This window comes from Budorcas taxicolor, chromosome 3, assembly GCF_023091745.1.
Source record: "Budorcas taxicolor isolate Tak-1 chromosome 3, Takin1.1, whole genome shotgun sequence".
NCBI lineage: Eukaryota > Metazoa > Chordata > Mammalia > Artiodactyla > Bovidae > Budorcas > Budorcas taxicolor.
The window spans coordinates 116,367,331-116,394,760 of NC_068912.1; the positions used below are offsets into that span (position 1 = coordinate 116,367,331).

The window sequence follows — 27,430 nt, forward strand, 5'->3', positions numbered from 1 at the left end:
AACATACAAGCACACAAGAAATAATGAGAATCAGGGGCTTCCTTGGTGGTCCAGGGGCTAAGACTCTGCATTCCCAATGTGGGGGGCCCAGGTTCAAACCCTGGTCAGGGAACTAGATCCCACATACTGCAGCCAAGACCTGGTACATCCAAATAAATAAGTAAATATTTAACAAAAAGATGAGAAATAAACAATATTAAGAAATCAAGGTGGAATCAGTTTCTAACATTTCCTTTCTACTCCATGCTAAGTCACTTCAGTTGTGTCCGACTCTTTGCAACCCCATGGACTACATACAGCACACCAGGCCTCCCTGTCATTCACCATCTCCCAGAGTTTGCTCAAACTCATGTCTATTGAGTCGGTAATGCCATCCAACCATCTCATCCTCTGTCACCCCCTTTTCCTCCTGCCTTCGATCTCTCCCAGCATCAGGATCTTTTCCAGTGAGTCAACTCTTTGCATCAGGTGGCCAAAGACTGGAGCTTCAGCTTCAGTATCAGTCCTTCCAGTGGTTGATTTCCCTGAGGACTGACTGGCCGGATCTCCTTGAAGTCGAAGGGAGTCTCAAGAGTCTTCACTGAGAAGGAAATGGCAGCCCACTCCAGTATTCTTGCTTGGGCAACCCCATGGACAGTATGAAAAGGATAATTTAGGGGAGTATCTGCTGTGTTTGTCCCCTCTGTATTTTCCCCTCGAGTGGTGGCCACCTCGGGGCCTCCTGCTTCTGTGACATGGACAGAGAGAGAGGGACACAGAGGCACCAGGAAGTCTCAAGCCCTCTTGTTGGCAAACCCTGAGCCCGTGCAAGGCTGGGTGAGACCCCAGCGACACAGAGAGACAGCCAGCGTGGCCTTGGGTACACCATCTCCTCACTCATTAAACTCCCACAGCAACTGAGTGAGGCACTTGCTGTTTTTATCCTCATAATCACGGAAACTGAGGCACAGAAAGGACCAGCATCCCAGAGAGCAGCAGCTTCAGAGGGTGGAAGCGGGAAGACACTCCCAGCCCGAGTGGAGAGCTGGTCAGTGGGTCTCTGTCAGTGGGCATCAGCCCTGTGTCCTGGAGGATGAGGAGAGGGGAGAGAGCCCTGGATGACAGAGGGTCCTGGGCAGGCAGGAGTGGCCCCCGTGGGAGCCGTGGGGTCTTGGAGGGCACCAGAATATCTCCCCAGTCTTTGGATGCCCCCCTGGGAATTGGGGGCCTTGACAGCTGGGGTAGGGATGGGGCTCGTAGTTCAGTTCAGTTCAGTCAGTCAGTCGTGTCCAACTCTTTGTGACCCCATGGACTGCAGCACACCAGGCCTCCCTGTCCATCACCAACTCCCAGAGTTTACTCAAACTCATGTCCATTGAGTCAGTGATGCCATTCAACCATCTATCCTCTGTCAATCCCTTCTCCTCCTGCCATCAATCTTTCCCAGCATCAGGGTCTTTTCCAAGGAGTCAGTTCTTCACATCAGGTGGTCAAGTATTGGAGTTTCAGCTTTAGCATCACTCCTTCCAAAGAACACCCAGGGCTGATCTCCTTTAGAATGGACTGGTTGGATTCCCTTGCAGTCCAAGGGACTCTCAAGAGTCTTCTCCAACACCACAGTTCAAAAGCATCAATTCTTCGGCACTCAGCTTTCTTTAGAGTCCAACTCTCATATCCATACATGGCTACGGGAAAAACCATTGCCTTGACTAGACGGACCTTTGTTGGCAGAATAATGTCTCTCCTTTTTAATATACTGTCTAGATTGGTCATAACTTTTCTTCCAAGGAGCAAGCGTCTTTTAATCTCATGGCTGCAGTCACCATCTGTGGTGATTTTGGAGCCCAAGAAAATAAAGTCAGTCACTGTAAGAAGGACTGAATTTGAATAACCTCGGCAGCTTAGCAGCTGTGATGCTAAATGACAGTGATATAAAGGGTAAGGAAACATGCTCTCTCTGGCATACCCGAGCTTGTGGTAGGAGCTGGCTTTCAGGCACAGGGCCAGTGCTCAGAGCTGGGCAGATGTGGAGGGGCACCGCAAGGAGCCAGGCGGTGGCAGGGGGAGCACTGGGAGCTGAGACTTGGGGGGCCAGACATGACGAAGCTGAATGTCCTCTCCTCTCAGTCTCCTTCAGCCCTAGCTGCTATGACCCTAGTGAGTTTCGGGATTTGCGTGGTGTTGAGAAGAGAGTGGGATTACACATGCTAAGCCCCCCAAACAACTGCAGCCTGGATGGGGAATTGGCGAGGCACAGACCACTTGCCCTGCTTGTCCAGCTTTGAGCCAGAAAAGGAGAGGGGTAATGCCCAGAGGTTTTTCTCCTTCCCTAAGTCTGGCACTTTTATTAGAATACGGCTTGGCGTTGGTCCATTGGAGGTGATGGTCCCACATACAAAGTCTAATCATCCATTATACGGTTTGCACTTCTGTCTGGGGAAATTTTTCAGAATAAAAATTCTCAGTATGTGTCCTCTTCCTTTGCTTTGGTTTTCCTCTTCAGGGATGTGGATTATCTTTGCCTGCCTGTGTGGATTTTCTTTGCCTACCTTTAGTATCTGTTGCTTTCTTTGTAAATCTTGTAATCTCACTTTTCATTTAGTTTCATTTACAAAGTTTCTGTCTTTCACATTTCATTTCTCTTAAAGCTTGGTTTGTTGACTTTATTCATTCTTGTATTCACTGTAATTTAGTTTTTTCCTAAAACAATTTTTCCCCTTAAAATACTCCATTTTTCCGACTCATTTCTGCATTTTTCTAATTCCATTTTGTGTATTCTTACATATCTTCTATCAATCCCTTCTGTAATTTCCTTAATGTTTATTTGCTTGGTTTGAAAGGGTAGGTTCCAGGTATGTCTGCCCTATGAGTATCTCTTTCTGTGACGTTACTTTGCTCCTTATTTTTCCTTTTTTTAATAGAAGTTTTGCATGGGCTTTGACCTTGAACTTTTCATTGCTTAAATATATGAGCTAATATTCCTGTATGCTGAGAAGACAGCTGGGGTCAGGGTAGCTTTTTAAATCCCAGAGAGCCCTTGTCTTCTGTGGTTTTTGTACCTGTTATTAGTATGGTGGCTTGCTTCTTGTGATGTCCTGGCTCTGTTCCCCTCCCCCAATTTATTCGGGATCTTTTTTCTTCTTCATCTCTATTGTTCCTATTCGCTGGTTCCAATTCAGTTCTACTCCCAAGAGCTTCCTTGCAGCATAAGGCCCTGTCTTCGCAGGGTCCACTTCAAGAGCATCTAGCGGCTGGACTGCTCGCAGGTGCTCAGACTTTCCGAGGCTGTCCGTTGCCGCGCCTCTGCTGGTGCAGTGGGCAAACTCCTCCCGGCTCCACCCGCAGTTACTACCGTGTCCCGCTCTGCTCTCCAGGGAGTGCTTGCTGGCTGCTTTGCGGTTCTTCTCGTTTTTTGTCCCCAGTGCCTTGTACTTTGGGCTCTGAGGGGAAACTTGGTTCATTTTGTTTCTGTGTAAATGCTGTCCGCGGGCTTTTGCCGTCTAGTTGCTTTGTCTAGTTTCTATGTGGGGATCTGGGAGGATCCACTGCCACCTTTCCAAGATAAGAACTTAACTGGGAGAAATGAGAAAAACATGGAAAAGGCAAGGGGGAGCCAAGACTGGAGGCAGCTTGACTGTTTTGCTGGACTGGGTCATTTCCATTTGAGGCCGCTTCTATTTGCTTTGACGCTTCAGAGGCCGATTTCTATTTGCTTTGACCTCAGGCAACTTTTTTTTTTTTGGGGGGGGGGTGTTAGTTCTAAAAGGTCTTGTAGGTCTTCATAGAACTGTTCAACTTCAGCTTCTTCAGCATTACTGGTTGAGGCATAGACTTGGATTACTGTGATATTGAATGGTTTGCCTTGGAAACAAATAGAGATCATTCTGTCGTTTTTGAGATTGCATCCAAGTACTGCATTTCGGACTCTTTTGTTGACCATGATGGCTACTCCATTTCTTCTAAGGGATTCCTGCCCACAGTAGTAGATACAATGGTTATCCGAGTTAAATTCACCCATTCCAGTCCATCTAGTCAAGGCTATGGTTTTTCCAGTGGCATGTATGGATGTGAGAATTGGACTGTGAAGAAAGCTGCCAAAGAATTGATGCTTTTGAACTGTGGTGTTGGAGAAGACTCTTGAGAATCCCTTGGACTGCAAGGGGATCCAACCAGTCCATTCAAAAGAAGATCAGCCCTGGGTGTTCTTTGGAAGGAACGATGCTAAAGCTGAAACTCCGGTACTTTGGCCATCTCATGTGAAGAGTTGACTCACTGGAAAAGACTCTGATGCTGGGAGGGATTGGGGGCAGGAGGAGAAGGGGACGACAGAGGATGAGATGGCTGGATGGCATCACTGACTCGATGGATGTGAGTTTGAGTGAACTCCGGGAGTTGGTGATGGACAGGGAGGACTGGGGTTCTGCAATTCATGGGTTCGCAAAGAGTCGGACATGACTGAATGACTGAACTGAACTGAACAGGCAACTTTAAGATGCTACCCAGCAACTGACAAAAGAGATCACTGAGAAAGTCCAAGATGGGTAAGAAACCAGTAAGAAGGTGAGAAATATGTCCATTAATTCTTCAAGCACTGAAGAACTGATGCTTTTGGATTGTGGATCTGGAGAAGACTCTTGAGAGGCCCTTAGTCTGCAAGGAGATGAAACCAGTCCATCCTAAAGGAAATCAATCCTCATATTCATTGGAAAGATTTATGCTGGAGCTGAAACTCCAATAGTTTGGCCACCTGATGTGAAGAGCTGACTCTTAGGAAAAGACCCTGATGCTGGGAACAATTGAGGGCAGGAGGAGAAGGGGGCAGCAGAGGATGAGATGGTTGGATGGCATCACTGACTCAGTGGACATGAGTTTGAGCAAACTCAGGGAAATAGTAGAGGACAGGGAGGCCTGGAGTGCTGCAGTCCATGGGGTCGCAAAGAGTCAGACACGGCTTAGCAACTGAACAACAACAATTCTTTAAGACTCTACCATCTGCCAGGCTCTTTACTAATACCAGGAATTCAGTGAAGCAATAAAAGACATGATGTGAAGGGAGAAAGCAGACAGAACTCAGAGATCTCAACTTTAAGTAAGGAGATAGACTTCTGCTAGCAGTGGTATTTTTTCATATAAACAGAATTAACAGAACATAGTCAAGGCAATCCAGGAAGAAACCCTATAGCTCTTGAAGAAGAAACAAGAAATAAATAGAAACCCAAAACATATTTCAATACACAGCCTGGTAAAATCTTATAACATTAGGAAAAATGAAGGTTCTTCCAAGTGCCCAAGAAGGAAATGTGTCTCTATTTCAAAGGGATTAAAGTATCATTTTTTGATCCAAGGGAAATGTTAGCCTTTTTGCTCCTGCAGGCTAAAACTGGGTCACTGTGAACACATGAATGAAACACATGAATATGGATTACAATACAATTAAAAACAGAAAAAAGAGTCCATGTGTCCACACTGATACCACAACAATTTTAAAAGGAAAGTGGGAGGGAAATTTTTCCAGAAGAATGGTACCCAATAAATAAAGAAGAGGAGATAGAACTAGAACATGCCCACTTCACGACCACCAGAGCAACCATCAGTGCAGGCAGAGAGCATCATTGGATGCTAAAACCTTTCATATGGTTGGGAGCAGAATCTCCAGAGCCCCCAAGATCCCCCGTAGATTATCACCGATGATAAAGGGGAAAACGATGCTTTACAATGGAGGGATCTGGGGCAGCTTCATCAGGGATGAAACTTTACATCACCAGTGATGGGACAGAGCTTCATCATATGCCTTCAGCATGAAAGGCTGAGAAAGACACAATATTGCCAATTTTTTTTTTTTCCTGTAAAAAGCATTCAACATGAATCAAGTCAGGAGGAAACCATCGAACCAACCCAGCTGAAAGACAGTCTGTAAAACAGCTCAGACACTTTAAAACTGTCAACATTGGGAAGGACTGAAAACGCCTGTAAACTGGTGCACACAAAAGGAATGAAGGGCTTCCTGGTGGCTCTAAAGAGTCTGCCTACCAATGCAGGAGACGTGGGTTCGACCCCTGAGTCAGGAAGATCCTCTGGAGAAGGAAAGGGCAACCCTCTTCAGTATTCTTGCCTGGAAAATCCCGTGAACAGAGGAACCTGGCGGGCTGCAGTCCATAGCGCTGCAAAGAGTCGGACATGACGGAGAGCAACTTATCACGCACACATGCAAAGGAATGAAAAAGGCTAAAATGATACATGGCCATCACCTCCGTGATCACAGACGGTATTCTGTATTGAGAAAGACAGTTACAGAGGACTAACGAGGACTGTTGGGAAAAACTGATTACTAACTAGATATTAGGTAACTGTATGATACAAAAATTTTTGAGTGTGATTATCTTTTTGTGTTTCTGTGGGAGGATGTCCTTGCTGATTGTAGACGCACAAAAGTGAACATGAGGTTTGTATTAGTGTGGAAGGAGGTAGGAAGGATTTTAAGCTTTAATACATTTTTAGGTCCTTGGGCCTGTTTTTTTAAACATTAAGAGAGAGACATCATTCAGCTGAAGACGGAGACAGTAAATGTCCCCTCCTCATTCCTCTCAACTGGGGCTTCCCAGGTGGCTCAGTGGTAAAGAACTTGCCTGCCGATTCAGGAGATGCAAGAGACGTGGGTTCGATCCCTGGGTTGGGAAGATCCCCTGGAGTAGGAAATGGCAACCCACTCCAGTATTCTTGCCTGGAAAATTCCATGGGCAGAGGAGGCTGGTGGGTTACCGTCCATGGAGTTTGCAGAGTTGGACACAACTGAGTGGCTGAGCGCATTCCTCCCTATTACTCCCGCGGGGGCCCCTCTTCAGAATTCTGGAAGGAATTCCTCCTAAAAGGACTCTGTGTTGGAAGTACCAGGTGCTGGCTCTAGGGCATTTTGATAATCATGACAGCACGAACAATTCTTCATTTCCCCAACTCAGCTTCAGCCAGAAAGAATGCCCTAGGGGGCCCGGCTACTAGGTTTGGAAATCTGCTTCTCCTACATTAAGGGAGACAGTCAAACCTACTCTATCCCAGCGCAGGAAGAGCTCAAACCAATTCAATCCAACAAACATTTACTACAAGCCACCAGGGGCCAGATTTGCGATAAAGCACAGATGAAACGTACCTCCCTCTGTTGGGTCCTTAAACCCCAAGGGGTGACATACGCGTGTGACACACACATGCATCACTGTTGGTGTACTTTACCAATGTAATCTGAGAGGTTGACTTTCAGTGCCTGGATCAGTAAGCCTTCTTCCACGAGTTCCTTATACAGAGACTCAATGGTCCTGGGGAAAAAGAAGACCATCGATTCTGTGAGCCAGCACATCAAATCTGCGGTGTTCATGTTAATCCTCACAGATGTAGCAAACTTTAACCAGATCTAATTCAAAGTACTTTCATATGTACACAAATAAATTGATGTTTGAACTGTTTTTACAATTTGGGGATGAATTAGGCTTTTTAAAAACAATACTTTCACTCATCCATGGGTATATCTGATATTTCCTATTAATAAGAATTATATCTTTGGGCATCTGAGACCAGCTATAACTCTTGAAGTCTGCCCTTTCTTGATAATGGTACAAATACGAGTTAGAAATTACCCAATAATAGTAATGTAACGGGCCCATAATTATATATTCAGTTAGCATCTGCAAGCTGTAGCAGATCATTAATCCTTCATGAAATTGATGTTTCCTTTTAACTCCATAGCATAATAGTTTAAAAGAAATATCTATAAGGAACAAAGGCTTATAAGGGAAATCATTTTAATGTGAAAGACAAAATGTCAAAAGCCGTGAGTGTAGTAATTCTTTAGGAGCATGTTAAGCTCTTTTCTGCTGTTTACAGATGACAAAATCACTTCTCTAAGTGGAGGGGGGGTGGCATGGGCATGTAGCCAGCACACTGGCAATTTATACTAATTGGGAAAAAAAATGAAGATCGTATTCCTCTTAATGAATGAAACTCCCAATGAAATTAAGTGGGGCTCGGGTTGCTGGAATTCCGGTAAATCACATTCAAATACTGTCCAGTATGGTCCTCTGAGCTGTCTCGTCTTTTCCCATTTCATTTCTAGGGGCCTTATGATTTGGTTCAGCCTAGTCTTTCATTAGAATGAAGAACTGTAGATATGTCTAAAATGTTCTTTGTTCTATGATTCAAGTTAGTATGATTAAAAAAAGACTCAATTCAAAATGGATAACCAGCAAGGACCTACTGTAGAGCACAAGGAACTCAGTGTTGTGTGAAAGCCTGGCTGGGAGAGCAGACTGGGGAGAATGGACATATTGTACACGTATGGCTAAGGCCCTTCATTGCTCACCCGAAACTACCACAGCACTGGAACTCCAATATAAAATAAAATGTTTAAAATTAAAAAAAAAATACTCAAGTACATCCCTGAGATTCAAGCCAAATACTATTGGGATAGATGTTAATTCAATGACTCCAGCCTTTGGTTGACTGAAATTTTATTCTATCAAACATATTTAAAATAGTGTGGTCTCCGCTGAGAAGTAAGCAAGTTTTCATTGTACATGGAATTTGGGATGATGTATCTCACCTGTATCAAGGAAGTAAAAGTTGCAGTGTCTGAACTTGAATATTTGTTTAATACAAACATATGTCTAAAATATTAACATAAAATTGAAGAAGATTCACTAAAATAATTAAAACCTAATATCTTACGAAGCATGAAACACAAACCTTTATTTGGATCTTTCCAATGAAATCAACACTTGCTATGGAATAAAAAAAGCCTAAAACTATGTATCTTATCAACTGTGGTAAAAGTGCTGATTTAAGGTTTATGTCTTACAGAGTTTTGGTGGAGAACTAGCCCACTAACTGAATCCTACTTAATGAGCAACAGTCATTAAGTCTTAAAGTCATTAAGCTTTCGAAAAATAAAAAGTCTTCCAGGAATGAGATGACTAGGTATTTCTGTACTTTTGGGCATAAAAGTGAACAAAATACTTTTAAAGACCATAAAATGGTCTTCATTTCACTAGAGAATTGCTTGTGGCCCATTTATGACAGTTCAACTGTAAAGAAACATATGCCAAGAGCACATTCATCGTCTAACAGACATGGTCCACGAGCTGCACGCGTGAGCCCTGTGTGCTTAAGGCAGAGCCGCACTCAGTCGCGCGGTTCTTTAAACGTGAGTGGACAATGTCAACTTAGCAGTCGGCTCGTACTGGCAGATTCGAGGTGAGCTCTGGGTGGTTATCCAATAAGACACTTAGCAGGACCTTCTCAGAAAGACTGATGGGAGGACACGAGAGAGAAGTGCCATGGGAGAGTCACTAAAGACAGGTGGCTCCACGTGTAGGCAGGGGCTGCACCCTCCTCCAGGTCAGGGCCCGTGATGTCCCTGTGTCCCCAGGAGGCGTCAGTATCAGTCACCAGTAGGCGGTGCCTCCCCAGGAACTGGGGGCCTGTGTCTCAGAATGCTGACAGGGCAGCGGTCAGCCACCGCTCCTCACCTTGAACCTTTCCCCAAACAGTGGAAACTCAGCAGCTCCTCCTTCCAGGGATATCCTAAGGAAGCTGTCTCTCCCCAGAGCCAAGGCCACACCCAGGCTGGGCGACACTGCAGAGGCTTCCTGCTGGGGGCCCGGGGCATGCATGAGCTCTGGGGTGCTCTGGTTCCCACTTTCCACGTGGATGATCCCAGGCTGGCTTCCTCTCTCATGGGTCCTCTCTCAAGGAGAGTTTGGGACTGCATCACTGCACCCAGACAGGAACAAGCATGCATGCATGCTAAGTTGCTTCAGTTGCATCAGACTCTTTGCAACCCCGTGGACTGTAACCTACCAGGCTCCTCTGTCCACTGGGTTCTCCAGGCAAGAATACTGGAGTGGGTTGCCATTTCCTCCTCCAGGGAGTCTTCCCAACCTAGGGATCGAACCTGCATCTCCTGTGTCTCCTGCATCGGCAGGCAGGTTCTTTACCATGAGCGCCACCTGGGAAGTCCAAAGAGGAACTAGGGAACACACCTGTCACCTGTTAATAAACCCATGGGGAAGAAAGGTATATGCATTCAAAATGATTTCTGCCATTTCCTTAGAGGGGATTTTAATTAAACTCCTTGAAAATGTTTGAAAACCTGGGCCCTAACTATTTCTAATGCTAAAGCACTGAAGGCCATTTCAGCTTAAAGTGAGCTTTTACAATTATCCATTAATACCAAAGTTTAGCCAACGAAGCTGAAGGAGATGGAACCATCCCTTTGTGATGAGTCCTCATCCTTTGCTTCGAGGAGCATTTATAAAGGGCCCCAGTGGCCAGAGCCAGAGACGGGCAGGGAATAAGAACTGTGCCTGCCCTCAAGTCTCAGAATTCCCTCAGAAGCTATAGCAGGATACTATTTCTTAATAAACTTCTTCGGAACCCCAAGAATTTTAAAGCTTAAAATGTCACACAGCCTCAGAAGAGACGGGGCCGAGTCTGCATGTCCCCAGTTGAGGATGCTGGCCTGGGTGCAGGACTGCAAGGTGGTCCCGGGCCTTCGCCCACCAGCTCTGCCAGGATGAAGGGTGTGGTGGGTACAGAGCCAGCGGGGGTGGGGGGGGGCGCGGGGAGGGGGCGGGCGGTGCCTCTACCAGGCCAGGCCGAGAAGACCCAGCCACGTCCCGGGCTCTCCTCTGGGTTGCCCGCCCCCAGGGTGCACCCCTCACCTGTCCACAGTCAGGTCTTTATCCTTCTTCCCTTTTCTGCCTTTCTTCTTTTTATTTTTCTGGAAGAAAATGGAAGAAGAAAAAAACCCCAACCATTTAGTAAAAACAAAGAAAAAATGAGCTCTAGAAATGAGCTGAGGAGGCTCGTTTGCGGGGTGGGGCATGGTAAAGTCAACCGTGCCACCTGGGTCTGGAGCAGTGAGACTTCACGCCACAGGGAGCGGCAGGGGAGGCGGCCACCCTGACACCCGCACAGACCCTGAGCTCCCAACAGGCCCCGGGCACCCTGGGTCATCTTCTGGGTCCTGGGATGCTGACGACGAAGGATGAGAGCGCCCTGTGCACCATCAGCTGTGCTTGTCCTTGGTTCTGATCGCCTCTCAGCATCCGGCCCCAAACCTAGAGCCAGAAATGCCAGGTGGCCTCTGGTTTCCCAAGGGCTCTGCACTCAGCTCCTTGTGATGGCTGCCGGGCGGTGCTGGGATGTGGTCCCTTGGAGCAGAGCTGATCACTGAACTCTTCTGTCTCAAATACCTCCCCACTGCCCACAGGATAAAGTTCAAGTTCCCCAGCCTGACCCCTATCTTTCTTTGCTGCATCTCATGCTCCTTGGGTGACTCGTGTTCCCTGTTACACAGGATTCCCTTTGGGTCCTTCTTTTTATTAAAAATTAATTAATTTATTTTAATTGGAGGCTAATTGCTTTACAATGTTGTGGTGGTTTTTGCCATACATCGAGATGGCATGTGCGGTCCACGGGGTTGCAAAGAGCCAGACACCACTGAGCGACTGAACCGACCGGCCGACATGAATCAGCCAGGGGTGTCCATGTGCCCCCATCCTGAAGCCCCTCCCACCTCCCTCCCCATCCCCTCCCTCTGTGTTGTCCCAGTGCACGGGCTTCGAGCGCCCTGTTTGATGTATCGAACTTGGACTGGTGATTTATTTCACATACAGGTCCTTCTTTTTTCTCTTTGTGCTGCTGCTGCTGCTGCTGCTAAGTCGCTTCAGTCGTGTCTGACACTGTGCGACCCCACAGACGGCAGCCCACCAGACTCCTCCGTCCATGGGATTCTCCACGCAAGAATACTGGAGTGGGTTGTCATTTCCTTCTCCAGGCGATCTTCCCGACCCAGGGATCGAACCCAGGTCTCCTGCATTGCAGGCAAACGCTTTAACCTCTGAACCTCCAGGGAAGCCCCAATATGCACTCTGTCCTCTTCCACTCTTCCACGTCCATTTCCCATTCATCCATGCTTTATTATTTTTATTACATCATAATTTATGTAATCACATGTGGTTGATAAACTTTTCACATTTAATTTTTACATAGGACCACATCACCACCACCCAGTTTAAAATTCAGAACATATTTTCGTCATTCCCGAACTCTCTTCTCACGTGGTTTTCCAGCCTTTAGGTAACCATTCCTGTGACTTCTCTGTGGACTCACATCACCTGTTCTTGGACATGGAGTCTTACAATATAGACTCTTTAGTGTCTGGCTTCCTCCAATCAGTATTACGATTACAGCATTCAGGTAGGTGGCTGTAGATAGCTATACTTCATGTTTTTCAGTATGTTAAAAGTTGAAATTTTTTATTTTGGGATGATGTTAGATTCACATGCAGTTCCAAGAATTGATACAGAGAGATGTAAACTTCAGAGTGTTTCTCCCAGTGGTAACAACTTGCAGCACTTTCCCTCAAGGTCAAAACCAAGATATTGAACTGATGCACATACAGTCAAGAATGTTTCCTATCACCATAAGGATCCTTCAAGTTGCCCCCTCGGCCACCCCAGCTTTACTAGAAACCTCTAACTCCTTCTCTGTTTCTACAATTTTTGTCCTTTCAGGAATGTTCTATCACAGAATCCTAGAGTATGTTTCTTGCTTTCAACTCATCATCAGTTCAGTTCAGTTCAGTTCAGTTCAGTCGCTCATTCGTGTCCGACTCTTTGCAACCCCATGAATCGCAGCACGCCAGGCCTCCCTGTCCATCACCAACTCCCGGAGTTCACTCAGACTCACGTCCATCGAGTCGGTGATGCCATCTAGCCATCTCATCCTCTGTCGTCCCCTTCTCCTCCTGCCCCCAATCCCTCCCAGCATCCGAGTATTTTCCAGTGAGTCAACTCTTCGCATCAGGTGGCCAAAGTACTGGAGTTTCAGCTTTAGAATCATTCCTTCCAAAGAAATCCCAGGGCTGATCTCCTTGAGAATGGACTGGTTGGATCTCCTTGCAGTCCAAGGGACTCTCAAGAGTCTTCTCCAACACCACAGTTCAAAAGCATCAATTCTTCGGTGCTCAGCCTTCTTCACAGTTCAACTTTCACATCCATACATGATCACGGGAAAAACCATAGCCTTGACTAGATGGAGTTTGTTGGCAAAGTAATGTCTCTGCTTTTGAATATGCTAGCTACGTTGGTCATAATTTTCCTTCCAAGGAGTAAGTGTCTTTTAATTTCATGGCTGCAATCACCATCTGCAGTGATTTTGGAGCCAAAAAAAATAAAGTCTGACACTGTTTCCACTGTCTCCCCATCTATTTCCCATGAAGTGATGGGACTGGATGCCATGATCTTCGTTTTCTCAATGTTGAGCTTTAAGCCAACTTCTTCACTCTCCTCTTGCACTTTCATCAAGAGGCTTTTTAGTTCCTCTTCACTTTCTGCCATAAGGGTGGTATCATCTGCATATGTGAGGTTATTGATGTTTTTCCTGGCAATCTTGATTCCAGCTTGTGCTTCTTCCAGTCCAGCGTTTCTCATGATATACTCTGCATAGAAGTTAAATAATCAGGGTGACAGTATACAGACTTGACGTACTCCTTTTCCTATTTGGAACCAGTCTGTTGTTCCATGTTCAGTTCTAACTGTTGCTTCCTGACCTGCATATGGATTTCTTAAGGATTGAAATGAAAACTGACCTTTTCCAGTCCTGTGGCCATTGCTGAGTTTTCCAAATTGGCTGGCATATTGAGTGCAGCACTTTCACAGCATCATCTTTCAGGATTTGAAATAGCTCAACTGGAATTCCATCACCTCCACTAGCTTTGTTCATAGTGATGCCTCCCAAGCCCCACTTGACTTCACATTCCAGGATGTCTGGCTCTAGATGAGTGATCACACCATTGTGATTATCTTGGATGTGAAGATCTTTTTTGTACAGTTCTTCTGTGTATTCTTGCCACCTCTTCTTCATATCTTCTGCTTCTGTTAGGTCCATACCATTTCTGTCCTTTATTGAGCCCATCTTTGCATGAAATGTTCCCTTGGTATCTCTAATTTTCTTGAAGAGATCTCTAGTCTTTCCCATTCTGTTGTTTTCCTCTATTTCTTTGCATTGATCACTGAGGCAGGTTTTCTTATCTCTTCTTGCTCTTCTTTGGAACTCTGCATTCAGATGCTTATATCTTTCCTTTTCTCCTTTGCTTTTCATTTCTCTTCTTTTCACAGCTATTTGTAAGGCCTCCCCAGACAGCCATTTTGCTTTTTTGCATTTCTTTTCCATGGGGATGGTCTTGATCCCTGTCTCCTGTACAATGTCAGAAACCTCCATCCATAGTTCATCAGGCACTCTATCTATCAGATCTAGGCCCTTAAATCTATTTCTCACTTCCATTGTATAATCATTGATTTAGGTCATACCTGAATGGTCTAGTGGTTTTCCCTACTTTCTTCAATTTAAGACTGAATTTGGCAATAAGGAGCTCATGATCTGAGCCACAGCCAGCTCCTGGTCTTGTTTTTGTTGACTGTATAGAGCTTCTCCATCTTTGGCTGCAAAGAATATAATCAATCTGATTTCGGTGTTGACCATCTGGTGATGTCCATGTGTACAGTCTTTTCTTGTGTTGTTGGAAAAGGGTGTTTGCTATGACCAGTGCATTCTCTTGGCAAAACTCTTATTAGCTTTTGCCCTGCTTATTCCGTATTCCAAGGCCAAATTTGCCTGTTACTCCAGGTGTTTCTTGAGTTCTTACTTTTGCATTCCAGTCCCCTATAATGAAAAGAACATCTTTTTTGGGTGTTAGTTCTAAGAGGTCTTGTAGGTCTTCATAGAACCATTCAACTTCAGCTTTTTCAGCATTACTGGTTGGGGCATAGACTAGGATTACTGTGATACTGAATGGTTTGCCTTGGAAACGAACAGAGATCATTTTGTTGTTTTTGAGATTGTATCCAAGTACTGCATTTTGGACTCTTTTGTTGACCATGATGGCTACTCCCATTTCTTCTGAGGGATTCCTGCCTGCAGTAGTAGATATAATGGTCATCTGAGTTAAATTCATCCATTCCAATCCATTTTAGTTTGCTGATTCCTAGAATGTCAACATTCACTCTTGCCATCTCCTGTTTGACCACTTCCAATTTGGCTTGATTCATGGACCTTACATTCCAGGTTCCTCATCAAAATTCTCAGGAAATGTCCCCAGGTTATTGTACGCATGAATAGTTCACTCTTCTTTCAATTGTTGTTTCTAGTTTGGGGCTATTATGAACTGATTACGGTACACTGTGTGTGTGTGTGTGTGTGTGTGTGTGTGTGTAAGCCTTCATTTATTTGGGATAAATGCTAATGAGTGCAACTGCTGGGTTGTGTGGCAGTTGCTGTGGGCTTCCCAGGTGGTAAAGAATCCACCAGCCAACACGGGAGACACAGGAATTCTCCTGTGCAGGTTTGATCCCTGGGTCTGGAATATCCCTGGAGAAGGAAATGGCTACCCACTCGAGTATTCTTGCCTGGAAAATTCCATGGGCAGAGGCAGGCTACAGTCCATGGGGTTGCAAAGAGTCGGACACAACTTGCCTACTGAACATACATACACGTGGTGACGTGTTTGGTGTTTTAAGCAATGCCAAAGTTCATGTGCTGATCACACCATTTTACATTCCCACCAATCATAGAAAAGTGACAATGGTTTGTCCTTGTCCTTTTAAGCAGCTGATGTTGCCAATGCTTTTATTTCAGCCTCAAGGGTATGGGTATTTCATGGGTATTTTATCCTCATGGGTATGGGGTGCTTTCTTTGTGGTTTTCGTTTGCTTTTTTCTAATGGCTCATGACAGGCATCCTTTCTGTGCCCATTTCCCCTCTGTATGTCCACTTTGGTGAAACATCAGTTCATGCCCTCTGTCCATATCATAATCGGATTGTTTTCTTTTTTAAGTGTTGAGTTTTGAGTGTCCTTTTAACGTTCTACATACTAGATCTTCATTAGATACATGGTTTGTGAATACTTTCTCCAAATCTGTGGCTTGCCTTTTTACCCCCCTAACAGGCTCTTTCACAAATATGCTTAATTTTGATGAAATCCTAATTTTCCTTTAATGGATTTGTGCTTTCAGTGCTAATTCTAAGAAGGCTTTGCTAACCTTAGATCCAAAAGATTTTCCCCTATGTATTTTTTTTCCCATGCATTTTTAAAAATTTTATTTATTTATTAATTGAAGGATAAATGCTTTACAGAATTTTGTTGTTTTCTGTCAAACTTCAACATGAATCAGCCATAGGTATACATACATCCCCTCTCTTTAGAAACTCCCTCCCATCTCCCTCCCCATCCCACCCCTCTAGGTTGATACAGAGCCCCTGTCTGAGTTTCCTGAGCCATACAGCAAATTCCCATGGGCTATCTATTTTACATATGGTAGTGTAAGTTTCCATGTTACTCTCTCCATACATCTCACCCTCTCCTCCCCTCTCCCCATGTCCAAAGTCTATTCTCTATGTCTGTTTCTCCATTGCTGCCCTGCAAATAAATTCTTTGGTACCATTTTTCTAGATTCCGTATATATGTGTTAGAATACAACATTTATCTTTCTCTTTCTGACTTACTTCACTCTGTATAATAGGTTCTAGGTTCATCCACTTCATTAGAACCGACTCAGATGTGTTCCTTTTTATGGCTGAGTAATATTCCATTGTGTATATTCCCCTATATATTTTTAAAAGTTAAAGTTTTACATTTTACATCTAAGTCCATGATCCATTTTGAGTTAATTTTTGTACAATATGTAGGACTTAAGGTTTTTTTTCTTCTTTTTTTAATTTGTGGGTGTTCACCTGCTCTGGCACCATTTATTGAAAAGGTTATCCTTTCTGCTTGAATTACATTCGCATCTTTGTCAAAAATCAGTCAGGTTTATTTGTGCACGTCTATACCTCAAAACGAAGATCATGGCATCCGGTCCCATCACTTCATGGCAAATAGATGGAGAAACAGTGGAAACAGTGTCAGACTTTATCTTTTTGGGCTCCAAAATCACTGCAGATGGTGACTGCAGCCATGAAATTAAAAGATGCTTACTCCTTGGAAGAAAAGTTATGACCAACCTAGATAGCATACTCAAAAGCAGAGACATTACTTTGCCCACTAAGGTCCATCTAGTCAAGGGTATGGTTTTTCCTGTGGTCATGTATGGATGTGGGAGTTGGACTGTTGAAGGCTGAGCACCGAAGAGTTGATGCTTTCGAACTGTGGTGTTGGAGAAGACTCTTGAGAATCCCTTGGACTGCAAGGAGAGCCAACCAGTCCATTCTGAACGAGATCAGCCCTGGGATTTCTTTGGAGGGAATGATGCTGAAGCTGAAACTCCAGTACTCTGGCTACCTCATGTGAAGAGCTGACTCATTGGAAAAGACTCTGATGCTGGGAGGGATTGGGGGCAGGAGGAGAAGGGGATGACAGAGGATGAGATGGCTGGATGGCATCACTGACACGATGGACGTGAGTTTGAGTGAACTCCGGGAGTTGGTGATGGACAGGGAGGCCTGGCATGCTGCGATTCATGGGGTCGCAAAGAGTCGGACACGACTGAGCAACTGAACTGACTGACTGACTGATACCTCAACCGTCCTGTTTCACTGCTTTGTGGTTTAACCCTCTACCAACAGCAAACAGTCTTGATTAACATGGCTGTATAATAAGCCTTGAAATCACATGCATGGATTCTTTTTATTTTATTGCTCTTTTTTAGAAATCATCTTAGCTATTCTAGATTCACTGTCTTTCCATATATATTTTAAGATACTCTATCTATGTTTATAACTATCTTTCTGGGATTTCAATAAGAATTGGATTAATCTAGTATACTGATGTGGAAAGAATTGACATCTTTACAACATTGGTCTTCCAATCCATGTGCATAGTATGTCTGTCTATTTGGGTCTTTGATTTCTTTCGTCAGCATGGTGTTCTTTTAGCATACAAGTCCTAGACATGTTTTGTTAGCTTTACACCTAGGTATTTCATTTCTGAGTGATTTTAAGTGATATATTTTTAATCCTGGTGTCTACCTGTTCAGTGCTAGTAGATAGAAACATGACTGATTTTTATATGTTCCCCTTGTATCCTAAGACGTTGCTGAATGCACTTTTTTATTTCTAGGACTTTTGAAAGCCCCTGGGGTTTTCTAAATAGCCATTCATGTCATCTACAAATAAGGACTGTTTCTTTGATTTCCTTCTCTTGTCCTACTGCACTGGCTAAAATGTCTTGCACTATGTTCATGAAAGTGTACTGAGTGGACACACCGGCTTTGCTCCCAGTCTTAGGAAAAAGACATTTACTCTTTCACTGGTAAGTAAAAAGTTAGCTGTGGGTGTTTTTGTTAATTTTTCACCTTATGGAAGTTCTCTATCCCAGTTTCTCTGAGGAACTTATTATGAGTGAGTGTTAAATTGTGTCAAATGCTTTTTCTGTATCAACTGATATGATCGTGTGATTTTTTTCTTCTTTAGCCCATTAATATAGTTCATTCCATTACTGATTTTCAAATATTGAACGAGGCTTGCATTCTTGGAATAAACTCCATTTGGTCATGGTTTATAATTCTCTTTATTGTTTTATTCTATTTCATAATATTTTGCTAAGGAATTTTGCATCTATATTCACAAGGGATACAGGCTTACAGCTTTCTTTTTTTGGTTCTGTCTTAGTCTGGTTTTCATTTAAGGGGAATACTAGCTTGTTATGAAATGAGTTGGGAAGTGTTCCTTCTTCCTCTGTTTTCTGGACATGACTGTGTAGAACTGGAGTTAATCTACCTTTGAACATTTGGTAGAATTCTCCAGTAAATCATCTGGCCCCAGAGATTCTACGTGGGGAATTGTTTTAATTACAATTCAACTTCTGTATGGTTGTAGAGCTAGTCAATTTATCTGTTTCCTATCAAATGAGTTGTGGCAGTTTGTATTTTTAGGGAAAGTGGGTCCATCGTATGCTAAGTTGTCAAATTATGTGTGTGGAGTTGTTTACAGAATCCTTTATTAAATTATTCTTTTTATGTCTGCAGTCAGTGGTGGCAACCCCCGCTTCATTCCTGATGTTGGTAATCTGTGACTTGTTTTTTCTTCGTTAGTCTTACCAGAGGTTTGTCAATTACTGATAATTTTCAAAAACTCAGCTCTGTTTTATTTACTTTCTATACTGTTTTTCTGTTTTCAATTTCACTGATTTCTGATCTTTATTTTCTTCTTTCTGCTCACTTTTTTTTCTCTTTTTCTAGCTTCTGAAGGTGGGAACTTGGCTGATGAATTTGAGCTTTTTCCTCCTTTTTTCTAGTGTGTCTGTTTGTACTCAGTCGCTCAGTCTTGCTTGATTCTTTGTGACTCCATGGACTGTAACCTGCCAGGCTCCTCTATCCATGGGATTCTCCAGGCAAGAATACTGGCGTGGGTTGCCATTTCCTTCTCCAGGAGATCTTCCTGACATAGGGATCAAACGCGTGTCCCTGTGTCTCTGGCACTGGAAGGTGGATTCTTTGCCACTGCAAAGACCCTATTGGTATATACTTGTCTTTATAGCAATCCAGTCATGTAATCTTTTTGGTATTTTTTTCACCCAGGAAGGGGCCCACGATGGCAAAAGTGCTGAGGGCCTAGGGTGACCGACTTGCTCAGTTGCCAGGGATTCTTTATCTACTGAACCATCAGGGAAGCCCCTGTGTATGTGTTTAAGGCTATAAACTTCCCTCTCAGGGCTGCTTTGCTTGCATCCCAGGTATTTTTATATCTCACATTTTTGTTACATGTTTTTATTTCTATTGTTTTTCTTTGTCCTATGAATTAGAAGCATGCTGTTTAGTTTCCCTGTGCCTGGACATTTTCTTGTTACTGTCCTGTTCCTGGTTTCTAGTTTTGAGTCCACTGTGGTAGGGGAAGACACTCTTCATAATTTCAATTCTTTTCAATCTATTGAGATATGTTCCATGGCACAAAATATGGTCCACCTTGGAATATGTTCTGTGGCCACTTGAAAAGAATATGCCTTCTCTTTGTTGGGTGGTGTTAGTAACTCAATAGTGTCCGACTCTTTATGTAGCCTGCCGGGCTCCTCTGTCCACAGAATTCTCCAGGCAAGAATACTGGAGTGGGTTGCCATTTCCTTCTGCAGGAGATCTTCCCAACCCAGGGACCAAACTCAGGCCTTCTGCACTCCAGGCAGATTCTTTACTATCTGAGCCACGAGGGAAGTTGAGTAGAGTGCTCTATAAATGTCAACTAGATTCTGTTTGTGGCTGGTGTTGTTGAGTTCTTCAATATCCTTGCTAATGATTTTCTGCCTAGTATTTTATCAGCTCTTGAGAATGATGTGTTGAGTCTCCAGTTGTAACTGTAGATTTTTCTGTTTTTCCTTTTGTTCTATTGGATTTTGCTTCCTATGTTTTGTAGTTCTGCTGTTTGGTGTATGAACATTTAGGATTACTATGTATTTTGTGGATTGGCTCTTTTACCACATATAATGTTCTTCCCGGTCTTTGACAATTTTCTCAGCTCTGAAATCTCCTTTATGTGATATTATAATAGCTTTCTTTTGATTGTTTGCATGGTATATTTTTCCCATCCTTTTACTTATACCTGCTTATATCATAATATATCTAATGAGGTTCCTGAAGATATAGTTGGGTCATATTTTTAAACACACTTTGCTAATCTCTGTCTTTTAATTATTATATTTAGACTATTTACATTTAATGTAATTATTGATATGTTAGGACATCAGTCTACCATTTTATTTTTTTCTGTTATATTTTTTGTTTCTTTGTTTTTTCCTGTCATCCTGTGACTGACTTCATTTATTTTTTCTTTTTAGGATTTCACTTTGATGGTGTTCTTTAAGTGTATCTCTTTGGATAGTTTTCTGGCAGTTGCTCTGGGTGTTACATTATGTATGTATAGCTATCCCAGTCTATCTATGTCATATTTTGAGTGAAGCAGAAAAACTGTAATTCCCTTTATATCCTTTAGCTCATACCCCCATCATTTCCCAGCATTTTAAAATATTTCCTCTGCATACATTGAGAACCATGGCAAACAGTGTTATAATTTTTACTTCAATCAAATAACATAATTTAGAAAGGACAGAAAAGTCTATTCTTTTCACCTATGCTTTTGCTTACAAGTTCTTTCTTGCCTTCTGGTACTCCAGGTTTTCCTTTCCATTTGAAGAAGTTCCTTTAGAAATTCTCCGAGGGTGATTCTACTGGTGAAAAAATCTTAGTTTTCCTTCACCTTGATTCCCTCCTCTTCACTGTTGCAGACTATTTTTGCTGGGCATAAATTCCGGTGGTGTATAAATTCTTTCAGTGCTTGAAAAAGTGCTGTATCCTTTCTCTGCTCTCAATTTCTTGGGAGCAATCCACAGTCATTTAAGGGGTTTTTTTCCCCTATAGGTAAAGGGTCACTTTTTCTTCTCCCTGGATGCTTTCCAGACTTCTTGTCTTCAGTATTCAAAAGATTAATTATGACATATCTCAGATCAGATTTCTTTGGATTCATTTTGTTTGGGGTTCACTCAGCTTCTTAAATCTGCAGGTTTATATCTCTTTATCAAATTTGGGAAGATTTCAATCATTACTTCTCAAAATGGTTTTTCAGTTTCATCCTCCTTCTCTCCTGAGATTCTGATGACATAAATAAGATGTTTTTTTACCAGTCCCACAGTCCCTGATTCCCTGTTTAGCTTTTTTCTTTTTTCCAGTTGATTTTCTCTGTTGTTCTTACTGGATAATTTCCATTGTCCTATCTTCCAATTCAGTGGTTATTTCCACTGTCACCTCTATTCTGCTGCTGAGCTCAACCAGTAATTTGGATACTGTACTTTTCAGTTCTAAAATATCTATTTGCTTCTTCTTTGTATCATATACTATTTTGTTGAGGCTTTATTTTTTTTTAATCTGTGTATAGTAGCTTCATAATTACTCATTGAGAGATTTTAATCATGACAACCTTAAAATATTTGTCAGATAATTCAGACATCTCTGACATTTCAGACTTGGGATCTACTATCTATTTTCCTTCAGTTTGAGATCTTCCAGGTTCTTGTATAATGAGTGACTTTCAATGAAACCTAAACATTTTTGTATTATGCTGTGAAGTGAAGTGAAAGTCACTCAGTTGTGTCCAACTCTCTGCGACCCCATGGACTTAGTCCATCCATGGAATTCTCCAGGCCAGAATACTGGAGTGGGTAGCCTTTCCCTTCTCCAGGGGATCTTCCCAACCCAGGGACTGAACCCAGGTCTCCCACATTGCAGGTGGATCCTTTTCAACTGAGCTACCAGGGAAGCCCATTATGCTATGAGACTCTGAATTTAAATCTTCTGTTTAAACTCTGACATCACTTTGTCAGGGTAACTGTGTGTATGTGTTGTATGGTTACTGTCAGGAAGGTAGAAGGATAGATTCCTCACTCCACTGTGGGGAGGAGTTCCTTCTATTTCTGGGTGGGGGAGCGAGACCTCTGGCTCCCCGTGTGGTCTTCCAATGACACTGAGGTAAAGGTAGTCTTGTTACCACTGGGAACTGGTGAAAGTCCTGACTGTCCACTTAGCTTCCTCTGATCCATCCCAGCAGGGAGGGAGGGGTGGTGACTTTTTGGTCTTCTCTCACACCACTCCAGAGAGGATGTTGTGTTGCCTCCCATGTCTTCACGGGGTAGGCTCCTCATGCAGCTTTGCTGCTGTGTACTGGAGCAGGGATCCTGTTTTTTTTTTTTTTTTTTTTTTTTTGAGGTGTTTGAATAGCGTGTTGTTGTCGTTCAGTTGCTTAGTTGGGTCCAACTCTTTGTGACCCCATCGACTGCAGCATGCCCGGCTTCCCTGTCCTTCACCATCTCCCACAGCTTGCTCAAACTCATGTCCATTGAATTGGTGATGCCATCCAAGCATTTCATCCTCAGCCACCCCCTTCTCCTCCCACCTTCAATCTTTCCCAGCATCAGGGTCTTTTCCAAGGAGTCAGTTCTTTGCATCAGGTGGCCAAAGTATTGGAGTTTCATCTTCAGCATCAGTCCTTCCAGTGAATATTCAGGATTTATTTCCTTTGGGATTGACTGGTTTGATCTTGTGGTCCAAGGGACGCTCAAGTGTCTTCTCTGACACCGCAATTCAAAAGCATCGATTCTTTGGTGCTCAGCCTTCTTCATGGTCTAATTCTCACATCCATACGTGATTACTGGAAAAACCATAGCCTTGACTAGATGGACCTTTGTTGGTAAAGTAATGTCTCTGCTTTTTAATATGCTGTCTAGGTCTGTCATAACTTTTCTTCCAAGGAGCATGTGTCTTTTAATTTCATGACTGCAGTCACCATCTGTAGTGATTTTAGAGCCCAAGAAAATAAAGTCTCTCACTGTTTCCAATGTTTGAATGGTGTAGGATGGTTATTACCTAAAGTCTGCTTTGTCTGATATTGAGTTACACTAGCTACCTTTTGGTTAGTGCTTTGATGGTTTATAGTTGACTGTTCTTTTATTTTCAACATACCTATTCTTTACGTTTAAAGTATGCTTCTTCATGGAACTCTACTCAATGTTATATGTCAGTCTGGATGGGAAGGGGGTTTGGGGGGAGAGTGGTTACATGTATATGTATGACTGAGTCCCCTTGCTGTTCACCTGAAACTACCACAACATTGTTAAGCAGTTATACCCCAACCAAAATTAAATGTTCAAAGTGTGAGTACACTTTGTTTATTTGTATCTTTTTTCAAACCCCATGAACAATATTAAAAGGCAAAATGATTCTGAACTGTGGTGTTGGAGAAGACTCTTGAGAGTCCCTTGGACTGCAAGGAGATCAAACCAGTCAATCCTGAAGGAAATCAATCCTGAATATTCATTGGAAGGACTGATGCTGAAGCTGAAACTCCAATACTTTAGTCTTCTAATGCAAAGAGCCAACTCATTAGAAAAGACCCTGATGCTGGGAAAGATTGAAGGCAGGAAGAGAAGGGGATGACAGAGGATGAGATGGTTGGATGGCATCACTGAATTGATGGACGTAAGTTTGAGCAAGCTCCAGGAGTTGGTGATGGACAGGGAAGCCAGGCGTGGTGCAGTCCATGGGGTCATGAAGAGTCAGACACAACTAAGCAACTGAACTAAACTGAACTGAGCTGTGCTTCTTATAAACAGCACAGAGTTTTTTTGTTTTTTTTTTTGAGTATGGAAATAATTGTCTTTTAATTAGAACATTCAGTCTGTTTTCATTTCATGTAATTATGGATTTGGTTGAGTTCAATTCTATCATATTTGTATTTCCTTTCTTTTATTATTTATTAATGTACTTTTCTTTTTATTCCTATTTTTCCTTCCTGTATCCTTTTCAATCAATTTCTCTACTTATCTTTGCTATTCCTCTTTTGCTATACATTTTAGTATCATTTTTAAAAAATTACAAAACACATCATTAGCTTATTATAATTTACCTAAATTAGCCCTTCATGGTTTCCTGAGAAATGCAATCATGCCACACGCCCTTTTACTGCTATCTGCCCTTTCTTCTGCTGCTGTTCTGCATGTTGTTTGTATATATGGTACAGACACACATGGCTCTTACTCTCGCTTGCTTTAAAAGCCAGGTTATTCGAGGAGTCCTCAGCCTTTTACATTTACCCCATGTTCCCGTTTCTCAGAGCTGAGAATTCCCTTTATCTCTCTGCAATCTGTTCTCCCACCTGAACTAACTCTCCTTCAGCCTGAAGAATAACATCCCTTTAGTGTTTTCATATTGTGGGTCTGTGGCTGATAAGTCCTCTCAGATCTCTATTTTCAGTTTTGAAGGATATTTTCACTGGGTATGAATTCTAGATTGGTAGTTATTTTTTCCCCAGTCCTTCAGGATGCCATTCCATCCCTTCTGGCTTTCATAGTTTCCGCTGAGAGACTTAGTAGTCTTTCTTATTTTTTCATGACCCTGAAGGAAATGTGCTTAAAAAAAAAATCTAGTAAGACTTTCCTTTTGACTTTCAGCATTTTGACTGATGTGTCTGGACCTCATTCTTCTTGAACCTCAGTGAAGCTCTTGAATTCATGGCTTTGTGTATTTCGTCTGAACTTGAAAATTTAACAAACATTACTTTTTCATTTATTGCTTCTGTTCCATCCTTCTTTTTTTGGGCAAATTCTAATTGCGTATATGTTACAACATTTGACTATGCCTCAAATCTCCCTTCTTCTCTGTTATTTATATATTTTTTCCTGTACTTCCGTTTGTATTTCCTATTGATTTGTCTTTGAGGTCAACCTGCATTTACTATGTCCATACTGTTGTTAAACCAGGTAGAAGACTCCTTGCTTTTGGATACCATATTTTTCAGTTGTAGAACGTTCATTTGTTTCTTTAAAAAGACGATTCTAAATTTCTATCTGCCCACACTGGCCATGGTCAAAGCTGGGGGCCACATGCGCTCCAGGTTACTCCAGGGCAGGATGAGGAAACCACGGCAAGACCACAGCGGGCCATCTCCCCAGAGAGCGCCTGCCACGGATGCTCTTGCTATGGCAGTGATGTCATAATGGGGGCACCGCCCTTCCAGGGTTGACTGACAGTCCTGTGTATCTGGAAACTTGTTTCTGCCAGTACAGACTCTTTGTCTGTCTCATTATCTTGTATACCTCAAATGCCTTGAACTGCAGTTGGCATACAGTGCTCAATAAATACTACTGAAAGAAATAATTAGTAAAGATGATCTGTCTCTCAATATCAGCTTTTGGATCTCAAATCACAAGAGAAGGTGGACAAAACTGTAAGCTAAGTAGATTAAACTGCACAGTGAAGTATAATTGCTGAGAGAAATATGCTATAGCTTTCTCTCTTGTTACAAAATAAACACAAAACCACAGTAACTCACAGGGTGGTTGCTTGTTGAGTATGGAATAGCAAAGAAGGTGCCTGGATGCTCTGAATTTTCACCAATGCCATGACTAAGGCACTGATCTAGCTGAGAGGGGTCAATCTGCATAGGATCTAGATTTGATGAATTAACTCACTCAATAATATGTGCTGAGGACTTGCTATGTGCCAGAAACGGTTATAATAGTGAGCAGCAAAGACAGTCACAGTCTCTGCACTTCAGTAGATATGGGAAGGCAGATACTAACAAAAAGATCTTCAGTTCAGTTCAGTTCAGTTCAGTCGCTCAGTTGTGTCCGACTCTTTGCCACCCCATGAATCGCAGCACGCCAGGCTTCCCTGTCCATCACCAACTCCCGGAGTTCACTCAGAGCTGCATCCATCAAGTCAGTGATGCCATCCAGCCGTCTCATGCTCAGTCATCCCCTTCTCCTCCTGCTCTCAATCCCTCCCAGCATCAAAGTCTTCTCCAATGAGTCAACTCTTTGCATGAGGTGGACAAAGTACGGGAGTTTCAGCTTTAGCATCATTCCTTCCAAAGAAATCCCAGGGTTGATCTCCTTCAGAATGGACTGGTTGGATCTTCTTGCAGTCCAAGGGACTCTCAAGAGTCTTCTCCAACACCACAGTTCAAAAGCATCAATTCTTCGGCGCTCAGCCTTCTTCACAGTCCAACTCCCACATCCTTACATGACCACAGGAAAAACCATAGCCTTGACTAGACAGATCTTAGTCGGCAAAGTAATGTCTCTGCTTTTGAATATGCTGTCTAGGTTGGTCATAACTTTTCTTCCAAGGAGTAAGCGTCTTTTAATTTCATGGCTGCAATCACCATCTGCAGTGATTTTGGAGCCCCCAGAAATAAAGTCTGACACTGTTTCCACTGTTTCCCCATCTATTTCCCATGGAGTGATGGGACCGCATGCCAGTAAATATGACATGGAAGCCGTGACAAAGCACCAGGAAGCCACTGTAGCGCAGGGTCAAGTGCACACAGAGCAACCAGAATTACTCAGAGGTCCCAGAAGGTTTTCTTGAGGAAAAAGGACTTGGACTGACCCCAGTGATGAGTAGGGGTTTAACTACACTCAGGACTGAGGGTGTGGGAGCAAACACAGTTCCTGAGAGAGAGCAGCATGTGCAAAGGCCCTGTGGTGGGAGGGAGCACAGTGTGTCTGATGGACAAAGAGGAAGCTCAGGGTGCTGGAGTGCAGCCAGGGAGGGAGAAGTGGGTGATGGGCCTGAAGAGGAGAACCCTTCCCAGGTCAAGCATGGCTTTGTAAGCCTGGCAGAAGATTGTCACCTTTATCCTTGTGGGAACTAGGGTGTCCATTGAAGGGTTTCAGTATGGAGAACTAAGGTCATATCTGTATTTCAAGAGGGGTGCTCAGGTGGCTGTATAATCTCTGATCAAATCACTTTCTCCAGATAAAGCTGGAATAACACAGCCAAATTGTATCCCTCTGAGTCCCTTTTCTCCTTTCTGATCTTGAAGGTTGTCCATTCCCCTTCTGCTAATGGTCTTCTTAAGGAAGGGATTTAATATAGCTAATTAAGTCTCAGCTTATGAAACAAAATTATATTTATGTCTCCCAAGG

At 43.1% G+C, this 27,430-nt stretch overlaps 1 protein-coding gene across 1 annotated transcript in view; it reads right to left on the reverse strand.

Annotated features, from left to right (window-relative positions):
- Window positions 1-27,430, reverse strand: part of IQCA1 (IQ motif containing with AAA domain 1) — a 171,526-nt gene that overhangs the window by 45,898 nt on the left and 98,198 nt on the right. The window contains exons 11-12 of the mRNA XM_052637841.1: window positions 10,686-10,744; window positions 7,204-7,286 (exon numbers count right to left, since the gene is read on the reverse strand). Of these exons, the coding sequence (XP_052493801.1) occupies window positions 7,204-7,286; window positions 10,686-10,744 (142 nt within the window). The remainder of the gene's footprint in view (window positions 1-7,203; window positions 7,287-10,685; window positions 10,745-27,430) is intronic.